The 25,189-nt window shown below is 42.2% G+C and overlaps 1 protein-coding gene across 1 annotated transcript in view; it reads right to left on the bottom strand.

Annotated features, from left to right (window-relative positions):
- The window catches only part of asph (aspartate beta-hydroxylase), a 30,884-nt gene extending 24,242 nt beyond the window's left edge, over positions 1–6,642 (bottom strand). Inside the window, exon 1 of the mRNA XM_034105333.2 lies at positions 6,483–6,642. Within this exon, the coding sequence (XP_033961224.1) occupies positions 6,483–6,525 (43 nt within the window). The 5' untranslated portion in view covers positions 6,526–6,642. The remainder of the gene's footprint in view (positions 1–6,482) is intronic.
- Positions 6,643–25,189: the final 18,547 nt, after the last annotated feature.

Genomic DNA, 25,189 nt, shown 5'->3' with positions numbered 1-25,189 from the left:
AACTCCATGCGCTCTGAAACTACGGGGCGGCCGAGGAAAAAAATACGTATGCGTTAAAATAATTAGTGGCGTTATTTATTTGTTTGCATTACCGCGTTAACTTGACAGCCCTAATATATATATATATATATATAATAATAAATATATATATATATATATATATATATATATATATATATATATTAGGGGTGTAACGGTTCACAAACATTTCGGTTCGGTACGTACCTCGGTTTTTTGGTCACGGTTCGGTTCAGCAGAATTTTTTTTCACAAAACAAAAACATATATATATTTTTGTATTATTATTAAACTGTGAATAATGTATTCACTCAAATAAATACAAAATATAATAAAATAAACATTAAGGTGCAGCATTTCGATGAACTGAAATAATCTATATTTGAACTTTACTGTACAAGTACTCACAAAACATAAACTATTAGTTTTGGGTTTTTAATTATTATTAAACTGTGAATATTCACTCAAATAAATACAAAATATAATCAAATGAACATTAAGGTGCAGCATTTCGATGAACTGAAATTATCTGTATTTGAACTGTACTAGTACCTAAGCAGCCAGTTTGACATTATGACTTGCTTGTCATTGTATTTTCATGTTGTTTAAAGAAAAATGAACTTGTCCACATTGCTTGCGGAAAGGGCAGATCTGCTGGCACTAGCAATGTCTCCTGCTGTGGAGAAAACCCTCTCGCTAGGGACAGAGGTAGCAGATACAGCCAGGTAGCGCTTTGCTAACATGGCAACATAAGGATATTTGGCGTTTGTAATAGCTTTGGCTCGGTCTGAAGTTTTTGCGGGTGGTGGAGGCGCAAATGCTAGCGGGAGTTGGGTTTGCACTTCAGTCTTTTGGTACCGGTGATATTCACGTTCGGGTGATGCCTTTTCAAGAGTGTGCAAGTTTGATGTATTGCCAGCCGCGTAACCAATTTTAGTTGAACAATGCCGACAAACAGCTTTGGTTCGGTCCACCTGTCTTTGTCCGTCATCCTTGTATGTAACTGCGAAACCAAAATGTTCCCAAACCGGAGACTTCAATGATGCTGGAGGATTTTCGAGCTCAACTTTATCTGCGTTCGCCATTCATTTTCGACAGTTCCTCAAATTACTGACTACATTTGAACGCATCCCTCTGACCAGCTCTCATAGCATGCCCTCTCATCCAATGAAATGACTTGCTCGCTCTATGACGCGATGAGCCCAATGGGAGCAAATTACTCTGAATGCTGCGACGCAGCACCTGAGATTACTTCCAAGAAGTTGTTCACGTTCTCAATTTTTTACGTTTAACGTTATATTCGTTCGGTACACACGTGTACCGTTACACCCCTAATATATATATATATATATATATATATATATATATATATATACACACACACTTATAATAATAAGTAATATTAACTTTATTTAATGAATTACAGCAAACATGTGCAATATATCCATTATTACAGCTCCGTGGGATGGCAGTAAGACGATATGGGTCCGTTCTTATTGTGCATCCATGGGTAAAGACAAACGCAACTCACATTGGTTTCTCAAACAGCATCTCTGTAAACTACGTGTATTCACTGAATTTCACTAGCTCCAGCCCCCACCCTCCCTGTGAGCACAGTGTGCTCTGATTGGTCGGGACACGTAACATGAACATGCCGGGCGGCGCGGCCCCGTGGGTTAGATGCGCGTTCATAATGTCGAGGGATATAACTCTCAGAATAACGTTATTAGCACATTATTACAACTTGAGGAACTAATGTTTTTAATAAGGGCTATACAAGTGTTCATACTGGATAGTTTATTTAGTTTTTAAAAAATTATCCAACGATTTACAGACCACTCTTTCCCCATGTAAGTCAATGGGAAAAAGTGTTTCCGGGCCTGGCAACCAAACGGAAGTGTAGTACTGCCGTTTGGCCAGCACGAATATTTTCATCTGAGTCCGGCGCACTCCCTGGGGGCTTGGCTAGAACCCACACTGCTTCTTTTAAATCAGCTGTGTGGGAACATTTCGGGTTCCCTGTGGACTACAATAACGATGGAGTGCGAGTGGTGGATCGGACGAGTGGTGGATCGGACGAGGACGGTGTGTCGGCGTTGTTAGACAGCGGTGCGGTATGCTAATGGGAACACACGCCAAACATGCTAAATCATATCAGAAGGCATCACCCAGATTTGCCACTCACCGGAGCCCGGCAAAAGACAACAGCAGTTCAACAGCTGATCCCCGCTGTTTTTAAGAAGCCAAGAGAGACATGAGAGCCGAGAGACCAAAATAAATAACTGAAGCTTTTGGCATATGTTTTTCAACGACTTTGCGCTCTTGAAACACGTTATTATTTATGATGTAATATTTTCAAGACATTCTTTTTAGTTTTACAGCTTGATGAAACCTTTTTGTTTGACATCAGCCATTATAGATAATATGGCCATCTGAGTGTGTATGGTTTGTTTTTAACTGTTTAATACAGTTAATTATTCAAAATGTCAGAGTTCCATATTTTTAAACTGAAACTTGCACTACTGTTCAAACATAAATAACAAACCTGTAATTATGCATTTGGGACTTTTTTAGCTTTTTCTTGTTGTTCCGAACCCGTACCGAACCGTGACCCCCAAACCGAGGTATGAACCGAACCGTGACTTATGTGAACTGTTAAACCCCTAGTTCGCATACAATGCTTTCTGATGAAGTCGACCAGAGAAATGTTACTCGAGCTACAAGGTAAACCTCAGGGCTGTTTATTTCTGAAACACCTGTATAGTGACATATTTGACACAACAAGAAAGACAGGTTTACACATTCAGGTCTTGGTATAGTGATGGAAAGGAGAATAATAATTAAAAGTTTTTGTTATTTTCTCAGTTTAAATGTGTCCAACAGCAAGCAACTAATAAATACATAAAACTAGATTAATTAGTATGGCTCAATTTGACAAGGAATGCTCGACAAGTCTACTGATTTCATAAACATGAATGAATGCTAAACTCCCACTGTATCAAACAGAGTACCTTTACAAACCAACACTGGCTCAGTCTAATATGAACAACACATCTCACACACAAAGTAAGAAGTCATGCACCACCTGAAACACCATGCAATAACATACCACTCTGTTCTTCTACACACTTCATTAGGACCACAGCAGCCAAGTCACAACTGTGCAAGCACGTGCACACTTTCTTCAAACTAATGGAAGCCTCTCTGCTCAGCGTATTCTCTGTGTGGCTCAGAACTCATTGTGGAGGCAGAGATAAAGCTTATAGTTAGGGCTGATTAGATTCAGCCCCTAGTTTTGCTGATATAGGCTTAGTTTGTCGGGGGACATCTTACTTCTTCCTTCTCTCTGTCTGTACCTGTGTTCTCTCATGTTCCCATTAACCCAGCTTCCCCACATGTCTTTCTTTTTGGTGTCTATATACGCCGGGATCCGGAGTCATGGATGATCCTGCGGTCCTGTGTCCTGGATCGCGAGCCCTGGATCTTGAGTCGTGGCTGTGGTCCTGGATCATAAGTCCTGGATGGATATCCTCGTGGATTCATCTTCCTATTATACACACATGCATTTCCAAACATCTGGACTACCTATGTTGCAAATGTATGATCTTTTCAATTTACACACGGCATCTATTGCACGTCTGTCCGTCCTGGAGAGGGATCCCTCCTCTGTTGCTCTCCCTGAGGTTTCTCCCATGTTCCCCTTTAAACTGTGGATTTTCTCCGAAAGTTTTTCCTTGTACGATATGAGGGTCTAAGGACAGAGGGTCTAAGGATAGAGGGTCTAAGGACAGAGGGTCTAAGGACAGAGGGTGTTGTATTGTCATACTGATATTCTGTACAAACTGTGAAGTCCACTGAGACAAATGTAACATTTGTGATATTGGGCTATATAAATAAACATTGATTGAAAATAGTTATAAATATATTTATTCTTCACTGTTGGGTCACTCATTACTGGATCAGTGAGCTGCATGAGATACTGACAGGCTGTCAGGAGAGAGAGGGGGAAGAGAGAGGGAGAGAGGGAAAGAGAGCGCTTCCACTCATCTCTCCCGTGTTATTATCCAAAGTTAATGTAAACTTGAATCATTTACTTCATTTGAATGTAATAATTATGTTGGTTGTTGTTTGTGGAAGCTCCAGTGAATGAGCCCCATTAGCTGAGTTTTAAACATCACTTTAAATGGAAGATCCTTATAGGCCCCACCCACTCGATCGGACGATACTGATTCCGGCCACAAATTGGCGATCGGAGCATCCCTAATAAAATCCATAAAAATTCTCGTGTATAATTGTACCTCTTCATTTGCAAAAACTGTAGCACCAAGCCAACACATGGGGATGTTTCCATCTAAATGATTACATTAAAAACACACTCTTGCACATGCCAAGAACACGACACAGCATCACACATCAATCCAAGACTGATAGATCAGGATTGTACCCTTTCAGCTGTGCACCTCTTAGCCACAGCAAGGCCTTTGGAGGGGGGTGGGGAGCCTGAGGGATTTAATTGATGTATAAAGTAGAAAATAAAGAAAGATGTAACAAGGTAAAAGCCAAAGGTTAAATCGGCTAAGACAAATAAAGCTAAGATTTGACTAAAGTGCAAATATCTACTAATGATTCAAATCCCATCCTTCCTGTATTCTCACAGATCAATGGATTCAATGAAGCATAAAATCAGCACATCTACAGATATTCAAGAAGAATGTCGCTAAACGGTTTGTTGGGATGTTCAAAAACACCTGGCATACAATTCAATGTTTATACTCCATCAAGATGTTCCGTTAGAGCCAAAGCCAATATTTGATAAGCCACTTTCTGTGTTGGATCAAATGGTATAACTCAAATAAACACATGCATCATAGGCCTTTCGTTCTCAGTAGTGGGTTAGTTAACCCACTACTGCCCCAGAACAGCGATTTTCCCATGTGCAGCAACAAGACTAGATATGAACCAAATTTAGGACTTTAAGCTTCCACGTGAATACTTGCGTTAATCGTCCTTGAATTGTGTGTCACACACACACGTACATACAAGTTTAATTTAATATATCACACACGAGCGTTGGTGTTGCTGCTGGTTTCATTGTGCTCCAAGTGAGGGGGCGTGGCCAGTGAGAAGACGGAAAACTGAACATTTTGTTCCCTGGATGTTTCCAACCAACACTGCCCTTTGATCCGCTACAACAGGAGACGTTATGACATCTGAGATAAAGCTACAATCAGTCAAACAGCAAACTGTGAATACATTAGCACTGTGTTACCGTCGGTGTGCCATAATGAGCCCGTGTATCTGAGTGTGCTGTGGAGCGCGCTGCACGTCGTCAACACATGCAGCCAAATGTTTTCACAAACCATGATTTGTTATATAATAATATAACTAACTTTTTAATATTTTATTTGTGCTTTGCATAGTACTGCTGTAGTATCCGGATAGTCACCTTGTATTGTAGTATAGGAGGACTTTACAGTCCTGTGTGGCTACAGGACATAGTGTACCAAGTTGGCCATACTAGCCTCTTGAATTAAGTATGAACTCATCTACACACACAGTACATCAGCACGGTAAGTACAATAAGAATGCAAAAATGGAACCCCTCCTAAGGAGCTTTTACACAATATGTCTGCAGCCGGTGTTTAAAAGGGATACTATAATGGGAATAAACTGCGACATGACGAGTCTGTTATGGACTTAAGATACGTGCAAGGTAATTAAAGATTCACTGTATTTAGAACGGTGTACAATATTCTACCCAAGAACAGCAGAACAGAAAGAGTGCATATACGGGGGTACAATGGGGACCCCCAAAGAGCCACGTATATGCTACACAACCGACGTATATGCTACACCACCGAAGCCTCTCATACTGACACGTGAGCATTTAGAAGAGTGACTCGTCCTACACTGGGGGCGTGGTGCCCGGGGGGCACACAGACTCGCAATGCTGGCTCAACTGGTCCCACTGCTGGAGCTGAGGGGCCTAACGTCCCGGTGTCAGCCCGGCAGTGTGGCCCACTCTCCCGGCAGGCTGCAGCAGACCCAGGGAGAGTGTGCTCAGTAGGGAGGCGGGACCCTGCTAGCTTGTCTTGCTAATACAGAACTCAGTTTGAAAGAAGTAGGCAGAGCTAACGTTGGTAAACTCTAATCTGTGACGTAGCAGCCCTGTACGGTTAATGTTACGTTAATTTGTGGACGCATTAATAACAGGAAGCTTAGAGACAGTGTTTACGTGCTCCATAAACCCAGCTTAAGTGACGTTCCCGTTAAACCGTTTCACTCGCACGGAGCAGCTAGCACGTCGTTAACAGTTCCTAAAGGTAGACGAAGCTAGCTAGCAGGACCAGGGCCCTGAATGAAAGAACAGCTTGCTAACAGATTCACTTCAGAGGTCTGCAGTGAGAGCGGACGGCTGCAGCATCTTCCCACCAGTACCCTGCGCGAACAACAAAAGCAACTTACCTTTGGGCTTCGCGTTCACTTTAGCGTTTTTCTTAGCAGCCATGGCGGATATCAGTTCGCAGGGCAGATAGACGTCTGAGGGAGAGCACAACAGCGGCCGGAGGCTCTACTTCTAGCAGTGAAAAGAAATACAAAAAAATCTTCTGCAGCATAAAACCAAGCGCCACCCGTCAACCTCGGGACTGACAGCTCTCTAAACCAATGAAAGACCCGGTCAACACAAATGGGCGGAGCAGGAGATTTATTGAACCAGTCGATGTGAAGAGGCGTCTCACTTATTCAATCGTGTGGATAGAGAGTCCAAGTCCCGCCCATCTACTTCCGACCCATGGGTCTTATCTCTGCCCTGCCCCCCCCCTCCCGCTCCTCTGGAACGTGGCAAGATGGAAGACCCTTTCTCTCTCCACACTAATGTTTATTTAAACATCAGAATCCACGCACAAACATGTCACAACGTAACAAGATAGTTTGACAGGGCAATAACCCTCCTATCGTCAAACTAATTTTAATATTGGCATGCAGTATCGGCTATGGTTTAAGTTAGGCGAAGTTCAAATTGTCTTTGGGATGTTGTAATGAAAAATACTATACTGTACACTACTATAAGATAACTTTCCATTAGATGTATACTAAAAAAGACATATGGTGAAACAGTTTCCTGCAAACTTCAACATATCCAAATCTTCACTGCACACATTTAGGCTTCCCATGGTTGCTGATAACATTACCGGCGGCTGGGTTGTCTTCATGGGTCTGTCTTCATGGGTCTGAACCTATACAGTCTATGGTCTGAACACATTCACCTGGCCCCAGGGGCAGCAACATTCAAATCTGCCGTCATTCACTTTATTACTTACTCCTTAGCTTTTCCTACTCTCTCAAAAATATTTCCCGCTATAAAGATTTTTTATTTGTTTATTATTATTTTATTTTCAACATGGCTTTTTATATAATGTGTTCTTTTCATTATTTGTCTATCTATACTGCCATAACAAAGAACATTTCTCCCTCTGTGGGACGAATAAAGGAATTAAGTTCTGATTGTCAACTATAATCTACCTTACCCTGATTGTTTTTCTTAAAGTACGGTCATTTTCTTCGATTGGGACACGATTTATTCTTTTTCTGTAAGCATGGTTAAGTTATAGTTTTCCAAAGCTGGTTGTCTTCCAGTCATTTGGATGGCTTCAGTTGATGTGTGATATGTTGGAGAATACAGAGCTCTGACCATTTTGTTATCTCACATATGGTCAGCTCACACAGACTCCTTGCCCAGGGGGTATGCATGAGAGGGGGGGGGGGTTCTCACATACTGTATGGCTCTAAATGAGGAGTGATCTAAACACCTGGACGGGTGTGTGTGTTGTGTGTGTGTGTGTGTGTGTGTGTGTGTGTGTGTGTGTGTGTGTGTGTGTGTGTGTGTGTGTGTGTGTGTGTGTGTGTGTGTGTGTGTGTGTGTGTGTGTGTGTGTGTGTGTGTGTGTGTGTGTGTGTGTGTGTGTGTGTGTGTGTGTGTGTGTGTGTGTGTGTGTGTGCGCGCAACACGTTCTCACTCCCATCCCGTCACATATTGACGGACGGTCAGGGCCCCTCCCCGTCGCTATATTACGTACAGGGTACCCCTTGCCCGTCAGGCTTCTACGGGTAGGGCGTCCCATAGACCTTCATTGCGGACAGCGGACCCCTTGACCGTCGTCAGGCTTCTACGGGCAGGGCGTCCCATAGACCTTCATAATGTCTATTTTAAGGTTCATTTGGCCATTAAAATGCGTTTTGATGTCATTTTATGCGAGTAATGAGTTTTTATTTCTGATTATTTGTGCAGTAGGCTACATGTACATGATGTTTGCTAGTTATGACGAAGATTACTTCATGAATGTGTACACATTCATGGTTGCTAAGGTGGTTGCTATGGACGCTGCAACAGCTCCCAGACCACGTGATCAACAACAATGGCCAATCTTCGTGTTATTCTCGGTGGAAAATGCCTATTTTAAGGTTCATTTGGCCATTAAAATGCGTTTTGATGTCATTTTATGCGAATAATGAGTTTTTATTTCTGATTATTTGTGCAGTACATGTACATGATGTTTAGTTTGCTAGTTATGACGAAGATTACTTCATGAATGTGTACACATGGTTGCTAACGTGTTTTTGGTGGAAATGTGTTTTTTCACAGCAAAGTCACCCTCTGTACTTGGACTTATTGGGAGAATCTAAAGGCAAGAACATCCCAAATATTCATTTAGGTCTTTATTTTAGACCTTTAGTGTTGCCGTCTGTGAGGAAAATACATGGGGCTCAGAGCCTCGTATTTTTAAAATATTTTTTTCCTTCTAATTTGTTATTATTTTCAAAATAACACACTGTTATTTACTCACCAATAACACACAATTATCCTTGCTTTTATTTATTGGTTTAATTCCATAATGTCGGTCTTTTTTGGCGTTCGTCAGGAACTGAATTTCAAAATAAAAATAACCGGAAACAGACGTAGGCATTTCGAGCGATTACCCAAGATCCTCAGCAATGCTGATTGGATGTTTTAGCCGCAATGCATGCTGGGATTTGGTGTTTATATTATATGAAATCCGGAAAACATTTTAAAAGAATAAAAATAATACTTAATTCGGAGTGCTCTTGCTTTTCTCTTTGAAAGTCATCACATAACGGCATTGTAATACACGGTTCGGCTGCATTAAATATTACAGATCTGCCGTAGTTCTTTATTTATAGCGCCCTGATGAGAAGACCTTTGGAAAAACTGAAGAAATGCCGCCGAAACTGAATACTTGACGTGGATCATACATTTATCAACAATTAAAAAACATCTTCAATTTCTCTTCACACAATACGTCTCCTTGCAGTATCAACACTAATTCGGCTGACTTTTACATTTGATATAATTCATAGATTATATTTACACCATAACGGTGCACAGCTGATATAAAAGGACTTGTAGTTTTTAAAGATATTACTGATTTGAATTGGATTGAATTTTGAATGTAAGAATGTAAATACTGAGTCTGAAATAGTATAGCAATATGCTGTAAAATGATGTGAAAGCATGCATAAAACTACACATCTTCAGATGTTGTACTACACTAATAATACAAAGTTATTATGGCTGTGTGCACCTTGGGTGCACCGCCTAGTGGTTAAAGCACGATATTGAATTATTGTTTTTATGTGTTATATTTGATTAAAAAAATATTAAGAGTACATACTTTCATAGGGGGAAAGTAGAAGGTCTGTGATAGAAATATAAAATGTAAAAAATCAACAAGATACTGTATGTAGATAGATGTAGATAGATGTAGATTGAATAAGAAATGTGCAGAATATGACAGTTTAATGGTGGAGGTACACACATATTGATAGATGTCTTGTAATGCACTGTTGAGGAACCTGTGACCCAAGTTTTTCATTCATTGCATAACTACACCGTAGTTGTGTATATGATATGTCAAGAAACCTTTAAAATCTTGAAATCTTGAAAGGGATGTGCAAAATAGCCATAATATATAGTCTTTAATTAACTATTAGTAGAGAATAACGAGTAATTAATATACTTTATTACTTGTTTCCATTAATGTCAATTGCAGATACATGTTTAGTCTTCTCAAGCACCAACTATCAAATCTCTCCTGATTGTTGGCACTTGACAATCAACTTACCTGAATTTTACTCAGGTGTAACTAAAGTCTGATTTAAGGGTTGTTTATATTTCACATCATTAATCAGAATCTGCAAAGTAACTCAAATAAGTGTAGTGGAGTAAAAATACCAGGTTAACCTCTGAATTGTAGTGGAGTAGAATTACAAAGTATCAATGAGCTGTCATGTGGGTATATATTAATGCTATATATTGATGCTGCGCATTATGGACAGCGATTTTCACCCATTTATTAATTATATGTTTTACATTTGATAACACCAATGTGTTTAATACTGGCAACTTCTAATTGTGGGAAAAACAAAAATGTTCAGGAGAGACGTCCCATAGAACATTTTGCAAAACACAATAGTGTAGTGTGTAGTTCTGGGGGGCGTTCGATTCCAGTTTTGGATAATCTGGCGTGGTTTCGTTCCAATTCAAACAGCTGTTTGACGCTGCGTAACCTTGGCGCACTGCCACTCCAACATCCAATCCCAGACCTTGAAGAGTAATCATGGGGACTGTAGTCCTAAACGATAGCTGGGGATTATGGGTAGTGTAGTGTCTTCGACCATCCTAAACTGAAAAATGTTGACAATCGCAATGATGCTCGAAATGTCCTTTATAGGCCTACGTCTGTTTCCGGTTATTTTTATTTTGAAATTCAGTTCCTGACGAACGCCAAAAAAGACCGAGATTATGGAATTAAACCAATAAATAAAAGCAAGGATAATTGTGTGTTATTGGTGAGTAAATAACAGTGTGTTATTTTGAAAAGAATAACAAATTAGAAGGAAAAAAAGATTTAAAAAATACGAGGCTCTGAGCCCCATGTATTTTCCTCACAGACGGCAACACTAAAGGTCTACAATAAAGACCTAAATGAATATTTAGGATGTTCTTGCCTTTAGATTCTCCCAATAAATCCAAGTACAGAGGGTGACTTTGCTGTGAAAAAACACATTTCCACCAAAAAACCGTTAGCATTCATGTGTACACATTCATGAAGTAATCTTCGTCATAACTAGCAAACTAAACATCATGTACATGTACTGCACAAATAATCAGAAATAAAAACTCATTACTCGCATAAAATGACATCAAAACGCATTTTAATGGCCAAATGAACCTTAAAATAGGCATTTTCCACCGAGAATAACACGAAGGTCGGCCATTGTTGTTGATCACGTGGTCTGGGAGCTGTTGCAGCGTCCATAGCAACCACCTTAGCAACCATGAATGTGTACACATTCATGAAGTAATCTTCGTCATAACTAGCAAACTAAACATCATGTACATGTAGCCTACTGCACAAATAATCAGAAATAAAAACTCATTACTCGCATAAAATGACATCAAAATGCATTTTAATAGCCAAATGAACCTTAAAATAGGCATTATGAAGGTCTATGGGACGCCCTGCCCATAGAAGCCTGACGACGGTCAAGGGGTCCGCTGTCCGCAATGAAGGTCTATGGGACGCCCTGTCCGTAGAAGCCTGACGGGCAAGGGGTACCCTGTACGTAATATAGCGACGGGGAGGGGCCCTGACCGTCCATCAATATGTGACGGGATGGGAGTGAGAACGTGTTGTACTCAGGTGTAACTAAAGTCTGATTTAAGGGTTGTTTATATTTCACATCATTAATCAGAATCTGCAAAGTAACTCAAATAAGTGTAGTGGAGTAAAAATACCAGGTTAACCTCTGAATTGTAGTGGAGTAGAATTACAAAGTATCAATGAGCTGTCATGTGGGTATATATTAATGCTATATATTGATGCTGCGCATTATGGACAGCGATTTTCACCCATTTATTAATTATATGTTTTACATTTGATAACACCAATGTGTTTAATACTGGCAACTTCTAATTGTGGGAAAAACGAAAACGTTCAGGAGAGACGTCCCATAGAACATTTTGCGAAACACAATAGTGTAGTGTGTAGTTCTGGGGGGCGTTCGATTCCAGTTTTGGATAGTCTGGCGTGGTTTCGTTCCATTTCAAACAGCTGTTTGACGCTGCGTAACCTTGGCACACTGCCACTCCAACATCCAATCCCAGACCTTGAAGAGTAATCACGGGGACTGTAGTCCTAAACGATAGCTGGGGATTATGGGTAGTGTAGTGTCTTCGACCATCCTAAACTCAAAAATGTTGACAATCGCAATGATGCTCGAAATGGCCCTTATAGGCCTACGTCTGTTTCCGGTTATTTTTATTTTGAAATTCAGTTCCTGACGAACACCAAAAAAGACAGAGATTATGGAATTAAACCAATAAATAAAAGCAAGGATAATTGTGTGTTATTGGTGAGTAAATAACAGTGTGTTATTTTGAAAAGAATAACAAATTAGAAGGAAAAAAAGATTTAAAAAATACGAGGCTCTGAGCCCCATGTATTTTCCTCACAGACGTCAACACTAAAGGTCTACAATAAAGACCTAAATGAATATTTAGGATGTTCTTGCCTTTAGATTCTCCCAATAAATCCAAGTACAGAGGGTGACTTTGCTGTGAAAAAACACATTTCCACCAAAAAACCGTTAGCATTCATGTGTACACATTCATGAAGTAATCTTCGTCATAACTAGCAAACTAAACATCATGTACATGTACTGCACAAATAATCAGAAATAAAAACTCATTACTCGCATAAAATGACATCAAAACGCATTTTAATGGCCAAATGAACCTTAAAATAGGCATTTTCCACCGAGAATAACACGAAGGTCGGCCATTGTTGTTGATCACGTGGTCTGGGAGCTGTTGCAGCGTCCATAGCAACCACCTTAGCAACCATGAATGTGTACACATTCATGAAGTAATCTTCGTCATAACTAGCAAACTAAACATCATGTACATGTAGCCTACTGCACAAATAATCAGAAATAAAAACTCATTACTCGCATAAAATGACATCAAAACGCATTTTAATGGCCAAATGAACCTTAAAATAGGCATTATGAAGGTCTATGGGACGCCCTGCCCGTAGAAGCCTGACGACGGTCAAGGGGTCCGCTGTCCGCAATGAAGGTCTATGGGACGCCCTGTCCGTAGAAGCCTGACGGGCAAGGGGTACCCTGTACGTAATATAGCGACGGGGAGGGGCCCTGACCGTCCATCAATATGTGACGGGATGGGAGTGAGAACGTGTTGTACTCAGGTGTAACTAAAGTCTGATTTAAGGGTTGTTTATATTTCACATCATTAATTAGAATCTGCAAAGTAACTCAAATAAGTGTAGTGGAGTAAAAATACCAGGTTAACCTCTGAATTGTAGTGGAGTAGAATTACAAAGTATCAATGAGCTGTCATGTGGGTATATATTAATGCTACATATTGATGCTGCGCATTATGGACAGTGATTTTCACCCATTTATTAATTATATGTTTTACATTTGATAACACCAATGTGTTTAATACTGGCAACTTCTAATTGTGGGAAAAACGAAAACGTTCAGGAGAGACGTCCCATAGAACATTTTGCGAAACACAATAGTGTAGTGTGTAGTTCTGGGGGGCGTTCGATTCCAGTTTTGGATAGTCTGGCGTGGTTTCGTTCCATTTCAAACAGCTGTTTGACGCTGCGTAACCTTGGCACACTGCCACTCCAACATCCAATCCCAGACCTTGAAGAGTAATCACGGGGACTGTAGTCCTAAACGATAGCTGGGGATTATGGGTAGTGTAGTGTCTTCGGCCATCCTAAACTCAAAAATGTTGACAATCGCAATGATGCTCGAAATGGCCCTTATAGGCCTATGTCTGTTTCCGGTTATTTTTATTTTGAAATTCAGTTCCTGACGAACACCAAAAAAGACCGAGATTATGGAATTAAACCAATAAATAAAAGCAAGGATAATTGTGTGTTATTGGTGAGTAAATAACAGTGTGTTATTTTGAAAAGAATAACAAATTAGAAGGAAAAAAAGATTTAAAAAATACGAGGCTCTGAGCCCCATGTATTTTCCTCACAGACGGCAACACTAAAGGTCTACAATAAAGACCTAAATGAATATTTAGGATGTTCTTGCCTTTAGATTCTCCCAATAAGTCCAAGTACAGAGGGTGACTTTGCTGTGAAAAAACACATTTCCACCAAAAAACCGTTAGCATTCATGTGTACACATTCATGAAGTAATCTTCGTCATAACTAGCAAACTAAACATCATGTACATGTACTGCACAAATAATCAGAAATAAAAACTCATTACTCGCATAAAATGACATCAAAACGCATTTTAATGGCCAAATGAACCTTAAAATAGGCATTTTCCACCGAGAATAACACGAAGGTCGGCCATTGTTGTTGATCACGTGGTCTGGGAGCTGTTGCAGCGTCCATAGCAACCACCTTAGCAACCATGAATGTGTACACATTCATGAAGTAATCTTCGTCATAACTAGCAAACTAAACATCATGTACATGTAGCCTACTGCACAAATAATCAGAAATAAAAACTCATTACTCGCATAAAATGACATCAAAACGCATTTTAATGGCCAAATGAACCTTAAAATAGGCATTATGAAGGTCTATGGGACGCCCTGCCCGTAGAAGCCTGACGACGGTCAAGGGGTCCGCTGTCCGCAATGAAGGTCTATGGGATGCCCTGCCCGTAGAAACCTGACGGGCAAGGGGTACCCTGTACGTAATATAGCGACGGGGAGGGGCCCTGACCGTCCGTCAATATGTGACGGGATGGGAGTGAGAACGTGTTGGTACTGCAGCTTCTCCAGCGGTTGGAGCTAAACGGAGCGGTCTCGTGTGGACAGACACTATCCGGATAACTATTGCGTGTGGACGGAAGCTTTTTTGCGATTGCGTTTGCGTTAATCCTATGCGTTTAGCCGTTTTCGTCCTCGTGTGGCCGCAGCCTAAATCATGTCTTCACAGACAACATCTCTCCATGTGACTTCATCACACATGCACATACTGCCGTTTAACATGTGATATTATGTGAAATTGTGGTTTACACATCTTTTATTTCCCATCTCCATGTGAAGTATCTGAGAGTCCAGAACCTGTACGAGGGTTTCACTCTCAGAGGGTCTACAAGTGAGAGCGGAACAGAGGTGAAGCAGTGCAGGAGGCAGCCTCTCAGGCTATATGCCAGGGAAATAAATCTGTTCATTATTTATTCTTGTTAAAAGACAATGCATGTCACTTAAAACCAATAAGTGTACACAGGTCAGCACTGTGTCTAATGATTAACGGTGGGTGTGCACTCACTCAGCAAGCTGTTCAAACACACAGGAGTTGCAGGCTGGCACTCTAAAAATCGCCTGAGTATAAGTTAAAAACTCTTTATTGGTTTTCTTTTTCTTTTAATATACCGTGTTGAGTCAAAACGAGTTGGTTATAAAGGATTTAATAAAGGTTTTGACCTAACAGGTTGTTTGGAATGCTGTTGAGACGAACAACAGACTCCTTCCACCTGGATGTAGTGGCGGCGCCAGGGTATGCTGGGGTAGGCTACAGCCAAACCAAGAAATGGCTTAGCCCTACCTTAGCCCCCACCATGAAAAATGATGTTAAAGTAAGCAAAAAAAAGTCCGCCAACTCGCACGGAGTAAATTGCACAGACGGCAGTTATGGATGTTCCACCCTTCCATATTTCCAAGACATATTTCAAGAGATTCCCATAATGCACCCTTATCCATAATGTAAAGTAATTCACACAACCTCTTCCCTCTTCTCTCAGTGAGGAGCAGCAGGTTCAGCTTTCAGAACAAAGTAACAAAAAACTAAAATGGCATTCATTTTTTTAAATATGTCGTGTAGTAATATATTTATTTATTTTTCTTCTCAAGAGAGTACCAGAATATGTATTTTATGTCTCCTGCAGGGGTTGGGTTGTCAACTCTTTCACTTGTGGGAAATTTCAGGATTGGCTCCAGGTCGCCCTTTCTATTTACTACAAGACAAATGTGCCTTTTTATTTCATACAGTTCAATTTGGATTGAGACAGGGAAATAATCTAAACCTCACGCGCGGCGCTTCACTGTCAAGGGGGCGATATAGCGTTTCCTATAGGGGCGTTTCCTATAGGGGCGTTTCCTAACTTTTTTTATCCAGCTGCTTTTATAAATCCTCGCAGAAGAAGTCATTGTTCTAGTGATGGGAATTCCGGCTCTTCTTGCTGAGCCGATCATTTGGCTCACCAAGAAGAGCCGGCTCTTTCGGCTCCCAAAGGGCTCTTCAGTTTACCACATATTATACCTTTTAATTAAATCAAATGTAGCGCTGTTTTGACTAATGATGTATATGTGTACACATATATCACTTAAATTATTCAAGACATCCTTTGTACTAAAGTATTCAAAAGTAAAAATTACATGTTTAATATAAATTATTTGCTGTGGCCAATTGTTTTCATTGCATTTACAGACCCGTGTAACTCTCTGATACCACCCAATTAATGCATTGACTTGCTTGTAGAACCACGCTACACAAAACAGATGGCAACACCTATAAAAGCTACTGTATCAACCTATATAAAGTATATAAATATAGTTTTTCTCCCTGCAGGAGAGGGGAACGTGCTTTGAGATCAACTCAGCGGTCCAGACATATACATCATCGCTATGGCGACATATATTCAGTTGCCAGTTACTTTTGGCATTAGGGCAGGGATATCTTTCAAGGTTTGACATAATGAATTGTGCTACTTTTAAAGCAAGCAACGATGTTTTCAAATCTGTAATCAAAAATCTCCTCAAAAACACTATAGAAGCAGTTCCTGCCGTTGTTACGTTAGTTCAAACAGTAACAACAGACTACTTTTCTTAGCGGATGCATGTCAATTTAAATCAATACAAAAAACTATTTTTTAAATCAATAAAATCTTTTTCTAAATACATAAAAGCATTTCACTTATTATTGGGAGTCATGTCGTTACTTTGTTGAGAATGTGGCCATGTGTAATAAGCGGGATAATGTCCACATTGCACATTGCATAATGTGCCTTCATGCCGATCTAGATCCCTCCGCAAAAACAAAACAAAAAACGTCTCGTTCGCGGGCGAGAGCCGGCTCCCGTCGTTCACTTAAAAGAGCCGGCTCTTTGAGAGAGAGAGAGAGAGAGAGAGAGAGAGAGAGAGAGAGAGAGAGAGAGAGAGAGAGAGATAACATGCCTATATTGGACCTATGTATATTTCATTATAACTCTGAGAGACTGTTCATAGGACCCATTTGAGTCTGGTATCTAAGTTGAGTGTTCTACTCGTTTATTGTATTCCTTGTACTTATATTTGTGTTTTATGTTTAAGATTTCAGGACATGGAGAGTGGTTTCTTAGCCTGCTTGTTATGTGTTTCTTAAAGGCCCTGACACACCAAGCAGTCACCAGAGGACTAGCCGACGCTGAAGTCGGCTGTTGCCTGGCCGTGTTCTCCTGCGTTTTGGCCATGTGTCGCACGGGAACACACCGCACCGACTTCAGTGCGTGAGTGGCAATAACTCTCCTTACCAGCAGGCGGCGGTAGTGTGTATTCGTCATTCAAAAGAGGCAACAACCGGAAGACAGAGAAGAAGAAGAGTATCTTTTCTCCGTAATATCATACAGAGCTGGCCTCTCCTGGATCAAGGTGATGAGCAGGTCTTCGTTTGCATCATTCCAGATCGCCATGATGAGATGAAAATGAATAGCAGTCTGTGTGTGCCTTCTTAAATCGTTTGTTTACGTCCCTCACCTCCGCTTCGCTTCTCATGCACTGATTTGCGAGTGATTATTTGGTCCGACTGCCAGACCCGATGCATGGCTGATTCAACATGTTGAATCGGCCATGCATCGGGTCTGGCAGTCCAAATAAGGCGTGTCACGGTCGACGGTGCGGGACACACCAACCTGACTACGGCGCCGCGAATGCCCGACAGCCTCTGACGGCCTCTGACTCCCAAAATCGGGTTGGTGTGTCAGGGCCTTAACAGAGAGAGAGAGAAATAGAGAGAGGTTAACATGCCATTTTAGTTTTATGTATTCATGTATTTGTTTCTGTTCAAGAACCCAAATAGAGTTGTTGTAGTTATCCCATGTATACATAAAACGTGTTATTCAGCTCCTTGCAATTTGGGATTTTATTTTTGGTTGGTAGACCTCGGTGAGCTGGTCATTTCAAAAGTAGCCCACCGGCCCAAAAAGTGTGGGCACCCCTGTCATACAGCATACACTACGTGTATTCACTGAATTTCACTCTCTGCCTTTAACAGCTCGTTGTAGCTCCAATAGCTCCAGCCCCCACCCTCCCTGTGAGCACAGTGTGCTCTGATTGGTCGGGACGTTGTGAATCGTGCTGAGCTCTGTGGAGGTGTGGTTTCCTTGTTTAGCGATACACAACGAAATACAGCCAAACTCATCCTGAGCACACACAAAGTCACAGGCGAAGTAAAAACAATAAGTGTGGCTTGATATTGAGAAAGAAAAAGGTTGATCAACGCTGTGAGAATGGGTCTGCAGAACTGTCAGATATCAGCCTGCACAGGGAGGAGAAGTCAACAGAGCTGCCTGCACTGAGTGTGTGCGTGTGAGGAAGTCCGTGGATTGGTACATTTGGACCAATCAGCGGGGGCTTAACATAACGGCTCCACGGATTGGTCCATTTGGTTCCGGGTACAGCATGAAGTTAAGCCATACCCGGAAGAAACATTGTGTGGTGTTACGGCCCGTCCCCACAACGGCTTTGGAAAAAGCTTGCCGGCAGGCGTGTCTGAAGCTCGACCAACAACCAATCACATGAATCTCCCGCCCCTGACACACAAGCAGCGGTTTGATTGGCTAGAGCTTGTACTGGCATATGATTTGATTGGCTGACGCTTCCACCGAAAGCTTCAGAAGCTTCAAAAGTTGAACATTGCTCAACTTTTGCAGCCTGAAACGCCAGGAAAGCTCCGCTCTGCTTCCCACAATGCAATTCGGCGAAAAGTGACGTCACCCCATTCAAAGTGAATGGGCAGAAGCGTTGGAAGAAGCTTCCAACGCCGCTGTGTGGACGGGCCATTAGTGTCAAGCAAGCCCCCAGGAAGTGCGCCTGACTCAGATGAGAATATTTGTGCTGGCCAAACGGCGGTACTACACTTCCGTTTGGTTGCCAGGCCCTTGGCCCAGGCCATTGACTTACATGGGGAAAGAGTGGTCTGTAAATCGTTGGATAATTTCTTTTTAAACTAAATAAACTACCCAGTATGAACACTTGTATAGCCCTTATTAAAAACATTCGTTCCTCAAGTTGTAAAATGTACTAATAACGTTATTCTGAGAGTTATTTCCCTCTGCATTATGAACGCGCATCTAACCCACGGGACCACGCTGCCCGGCACGTTCATGTTACGTGTTCAGCACTACATGCGTTTATCTTTACCCATGGATGCACAATAAGAACGGACCCATATCGCCTTACTGCCAGCCCACGGAGCTGTAATAATGGATATATTGCACATGTTTGCTGTAATTCATAATTTGTAAAATAGTATACTACATGGGTTGTATGTTTAAATCTTGTACCATAAATGTTGTATTAAATAAAGTTAATATTACCGACATAGATTAACGTCCCTGTAGCGTCTTATTGCACTAAGAAGCTTATTGCACTATGTATATATATATATATATATATATATATAGGCCTATATACAGTGCAATAATTATTTAATGCTAAATGAAGCTCTGTTGCTTGGATATCACTAGATCGTGTTACAGCGTAATATAAGTACATAACGATTGATGTGTAAATCAGCATAATTAATAGCTAGCCGCTAGCTGCTAACTGCCGCCTCGTTAATATCAAATCCATCATATAACAAACCATTACCATGCTGTCATGAACGCACGGTGCTGGTTAAAGTTGCGCATGCTCTATGAGTGCACATACGGGTACTTCTCAGGCATGACGGGTAGTCTGTGACGTTTCGCTCTCTCAAAAGTTGGGCCATTTTATCATCATGCGACAAGAGCAACTCTCATAGGAATGAATGAGGCCCCGCCTCCCACGCTGTATCCAGTTTTTATTATACATCCATGGTAAAGAACTAGAACACGAGTGGAAAGTTGTAATATAATTCAATCAGGATGGTGGGCATTACCACCCGATTAAACTTACCAAAGCAATTGAAAAAGAGATTGAAAAAATGTAATTTGCTAAATTCATGAACATTCATGAAAATGAAGGCGCATGTTCCAGGAGCACTGGCTAAACTGAGAGGAGTAATATCAGGAGAACCATTGGACATGTCAGTGGAAGATGTTCAAAGTGAATTAAAAGGAGGCAAAGTAGTGGAAGTCACGAGGCTTAAAAGCAAACGGGATGGCACACTCAAAGAAACATGATCAGTTCTCATTCAGTTTGAGAGAAGCTTACTAAGGCAGTACAACTGGGATATCTGAACTTCATGGTTAGGGAGTACATCCCCAAACCTCTCAGTGCTACGCATGTCAACGCATGGGGCACACAGCGCAGCCGTGTAAAGGGCAGCTAAGGGGTGCGAGATGCGGAGGACAACATGAGGATGGGAAATGTGAAAAGGATGCAAAGGTTAAATGGTGTAACTGCGGAGGAGATCACAGTGCTGCGTTCGGAGGATGTGAAGTGCAGAGAGAGGCCAGAGAGGTGCAGAGAGAGGCCAGAGAGGTGCAGAGAGAGGCAGAGAGGTGCAGAGAGGCCAGAGAGGTGCAGAGAGAGGCCAGAGAGGTGCAGAGAGGCCAGAGAGGTGCAGAGAGAGGCCAGAGAGGTGCAGAGAGGTGCAGAGAGAGGCCAGAGAGGTGCAGAGAGAGGCCAGAGAGGTGCAGAGAGACCAGAGAGGTGCAGAGAGGTGCAGAGAGAGGCCAGAGAGGTGCAGAGAGAGGCCAGAGAGGTGCAGAGAGGTGCAGAGAGAGGCCAGAGAGGTGCAGAGAGGTGCAGAGAGAGGCCAGAGAGGTGCAGAGAGAGGCCAGAGAGGCCAGAGAGGTGCAGAGAGAGGCCAGAGAGGTGCAGAGCAACACACTCTCACTCCCTAAGCGTCCAATAGCGACGTTTGGTCAGTGTCCGTGGCGTCCAATTGTGACGCTCCTAGGCTCCTTCATAAAGGGACGCAAATAGCTTTCAACTGTTTGCAATGTATTCCCATCTGCGTCGGGATTTGACGCTCATTGAAGCACGGCATTCGTTTATGTCGGCTGCCCTTAAAGGTAATGTGAGCGTCCATTCCCAGGAGTAAAGGATGGCAGAAGACACTACACTACCCAGAATCCCTAGCTATCGTTTGGACTACACCATGTGCTCTTGACAAACCCCGTGATAGTCCTCAAGCTCTGTGATTGGAGAGTGTGCTCCGAGGGTTAAGCCGATTCTCGAACAGCACTTGAAATGGGATGGAACCACGGCAGACTGTCCAAAACTGGATTTGAACGGGTCCACCGCGTCCCCCCTCCCCCACCCCGTCCCCAGAACTACACATGCTGGCTATTCTGTTTCGCAACATGATCTCTATGGCACGTCTCTACTGGGAGTTGTAGTTTTAAAAGACGTTTTCGTATTTCCCATAATAAGAAGTTGCCATTACTAAACTGTGTACATCCCTGGAGGTTTAGGGGACAGGAAACACTCACATTTAAAACATATAAGTAATAAATGGGTGAAAATTGCTTGTGCCCATTATGGGCAGTATTAATATATATACCCACATGACAGCTAAGGTCAGAAGAGCTTTATTTAACAGCTGGTCTTATGTGTGTGACCGCTGTGATAACATTACATTACATTAATTGATAAGCCTGAAACATGCACTTGTCAAGGTTCAGAGGCACATTTTGCAAATATGGCAGTAGCCATCGATCAGCTTAAGATAAGATATACTTTATTGATCCCAAGTTGGAACATTTGCGTTACATCAGCATGTGTAACAGTTAAATATGCAGTTGTGTTTATTTGAAAATCATTTAGTATAATCACATAAATTCTGTGTTTTATATTCAACAATTCTGTGTTCTTTATTTATTGATTGTTCAATACCTGACAAGGCCGGAGATGAAATATCTACATACATCTTATAAGGGTATAATACATTATGTATAATATCAGTTAAAATAAGTGCTTCAACATAGTTAACATTTCTGGAGGTATGCACAAATATTGATAGATGTCTTGTAATGCACTATTGAGGAACCTGCAACCCAAGTTTTTCATTCAGTGCAGAACTACACCACAGTTGTGTAGGCCTATATGATATGTCAATAAACCTTAGCAAATATTGAAATCTTGAAAGGGATGTGCAAAATAGTCATTACATACAGTCTTTAATTAACAATTAGTAGAGAATAACGAGTAATGAATATACTTTATAGGGATCGTATTAATATCTAATAATAAAAATATTGAAATTCAATAACATGCTTTAACCACCAGGTGTCCCTTTATATCAGCTGTGCACCTTTATGGTGTAAATACAGCTTATCTACCAATTGGATCAAATATAAAAGTGAGCCGAATTAGTGTTGATACTGCAAGGAGACGTATTGTGTGAAAAGAAATGTAAGATGTTGTTTAATGGCTGATATATTTATGATCCACGTCACGTTTTCAGTTCCTCATGTTTGTCTTCTCATCAGGGCTCTATAAATACAGAACTACGGCAGATATGTAATATGTAATGCAGCCGAACCGTGTATTACAATGCCGTTATGTGATGACTTTCAAAGAGAAAAGCAAGCACACTCGGAATAAGGTATTATTATTATTTCGGTCTGTTTCCGGTATTTGTTAATGACGGTGTGCTCTGAGATGTGAGACTGGAATTGCACAGGGGGGAAATAACGTAGGCTATCTATAGATGCGGATTTTGTTAAACTAATATGTTTGCGCTGTGGACCAACACTATACATTGACGGGGAAGGGGGTAGCAATAAAGATAACACCATTAAACAGTTACACAACATAACAGAAATAATATCGATAGCAGCGTCCCTAGCAACCACCTTGGTAACAATGAAAACGTCGCGATTTCCTGAAGTAATCTTCGTAATAACTAGAAAACTAAAGATCATGTACATCCACTGCACACATAATCTGAAATAACAACTCATATTTCTCGCATCAAATGACATCAAAACGCATTTTAATGGCCAAACTAACTTTAAAATAGGCATTTTCTACCGAGAATCATTTCTTTTTCTGCAGGGAGAAATTTGAAGATCACGTGACATCGACGCCAGCCATCGGAATGAATGGTGAAGAAAACGGGGTTTGTCAAACAGAGCACATGGTGTAGTCCAAACGATAGCTGGGGATTCTGGGTAGTGTAGTGTCTTCTGCCATCCTTTACTCAGAAAACATATTTGTTTCTCCGAATCGAAGGGGAAAAATACAAAAGCATTGCACACAATTTAAACCAATCAATGTTGTGTAATTAACAAGGATAATCTGGTGTTTTTTAGTCGATGAGTAGTGCAGATATCACTGTAAAATCATCGGTGTAAAATTCTCCGTTATCCAATGGGAATGGATGCTCACATTGCCTTTAAGGGCAGCCGGCATAAACGAATGCCGTGCTTCCATGAGCGTCAAATCCCGACGCAGATGGGAATACATTGCAATCAGTTGAAAGCTATTTGCGTCCCTTTATGACGCTGAAGGAGCCTAGGAGCGTCACAATTGGACGCCACGGACACTGACCAAACGTCGCTATTGGACGCTTAGGGAGTGAGAGTGTGTTGTGCAGAGAGGTGCAGAGAGGCCAGAGAGGTGCAGAGAGGCCAGAGAGGTGCAGAGAGAGGCCAGAGAGGTGCAGAGAGGCCAGAGAGGTGCAGAGAGAGGCCAGAGAGGTGCAGAGAGGTGCAGAGAGAGGTCATAGAGGTGCAGAGAGAGGCCAGAGAGGTGCAGAGAGAGGCCAGAGAGGTGCAGAGAGAGGCCAGAGAGGTGCAGAGAGAGGCCATAGAGGTGCAGAGAGGTGCAGAGAGGTGCAGAGAGAGGTGCAGAGAGGTGCAGAGAGAGGCCATAGAGGTGCAGAGAGAGGCCAGAGAGGTGCAGAGAGAGGCCAGAGAGAGGCCAGAGAGAGGCCAGAGAGGTGCAGAGAGACCAGAGAGGTGCAGAGAGGTGCAGAGAGAGACCAGAGAGGTGCAGAGAGAGGCCAGAGAGGTGCAGAGAGGTGCAGAGAGAGGCCATAGAGGTGCAGAGAGGTGCAGAGAGGTGCAGAGAGAGGCCAGAGAGAGGCCAGAGAGAGGCCAGAGAGGTGCAGAGAGGTGCAGAGAGGCCAGAGAGGTGCAGAGAGAGGCCAGAGAGAGGCCAGAGAGGTGCAGAGAGGTGCAGAGAGAGGCCAGAGAGAGGCCAGAGAGGTGCAGAGAGGTGCAGAGAGGCCAGAGAGGTGCAGAGAGAGGCCAGAGAGGTGCAGAGAGAGGCCAGAGAGGTGCAGAGAGGTGCAGAGAGAGGCCAGAGAGAGGCCAGAGAGAGGCCAGAGAGGTGCAGAGAGGTGCAGAGAGGCCAGAGAGGTGCAGAGAGGTGCAGAGAGAGGCCAGAGAGAGGCCAGAGAGAGGCCAGAGAGGTGCAGAGAGGTGCAGAGAGAGGCCAGAGAGAGGCCAGAGAGAGGCCAGAGAGGTGCAGAGAGGTGCAGAGAGGCCAGAGAGGTGCAGAGAGGTGCAGAGAGGTGCAGAGAGAGGCCAGAGAGAGGCCAGAGAGAGGCCAGAGAGAGGCCAGAGAGAGGCCAGAGAGGTGCAGAGAGAGGCCAGAGAGAGGCCAGAGAGGTGCAGAGAGGTGCAGAGGGTTAAGATTACAAACAAAGTTTCATACGCAGAAGCAATAAAGAAAGTAAGGGGAACAGTAACAATCAATAAGACCCCTATGGAGCAGAGCATTACAATACAAAATGGCAGGAACACACCTAAAAGTAATCTTCAAATCCAACCCCACAGCGCCACCCAGAGGAAAGAGGATGATGGTGTTCTAGGAGTGAAAAAGGTGAATGTTGTGGTATTCATATGCCATACTGTAAATGTTGCATTACAGCTAAAAGAGAAAAGTGATAGAATCAAAGCCATTGTGGAGGCAGCTGGGAAACTCCTAGACATGAAAGATATGAAACA

Source organism: Pseudochaenichthys georgianus, chromosome 17 (genome assembly GCF_902827115.2).
Source record: "Pseudochaenichthys georgianus chromosome 17, fPseGeo1.2, whole genome shotgun sequence".
NCBI lineage: Eukaryota > Metazoa > Chordata > Actinopteri > Perciformes > Channichthyidae > Pseudochaenichthys > Pseudochaenichthys georgianus.
The sequence above is the reverse complement of the archived record's forward strand: the minus strand, read 5'-3'. Positions and strand labels throughout refer to the sequence as shown.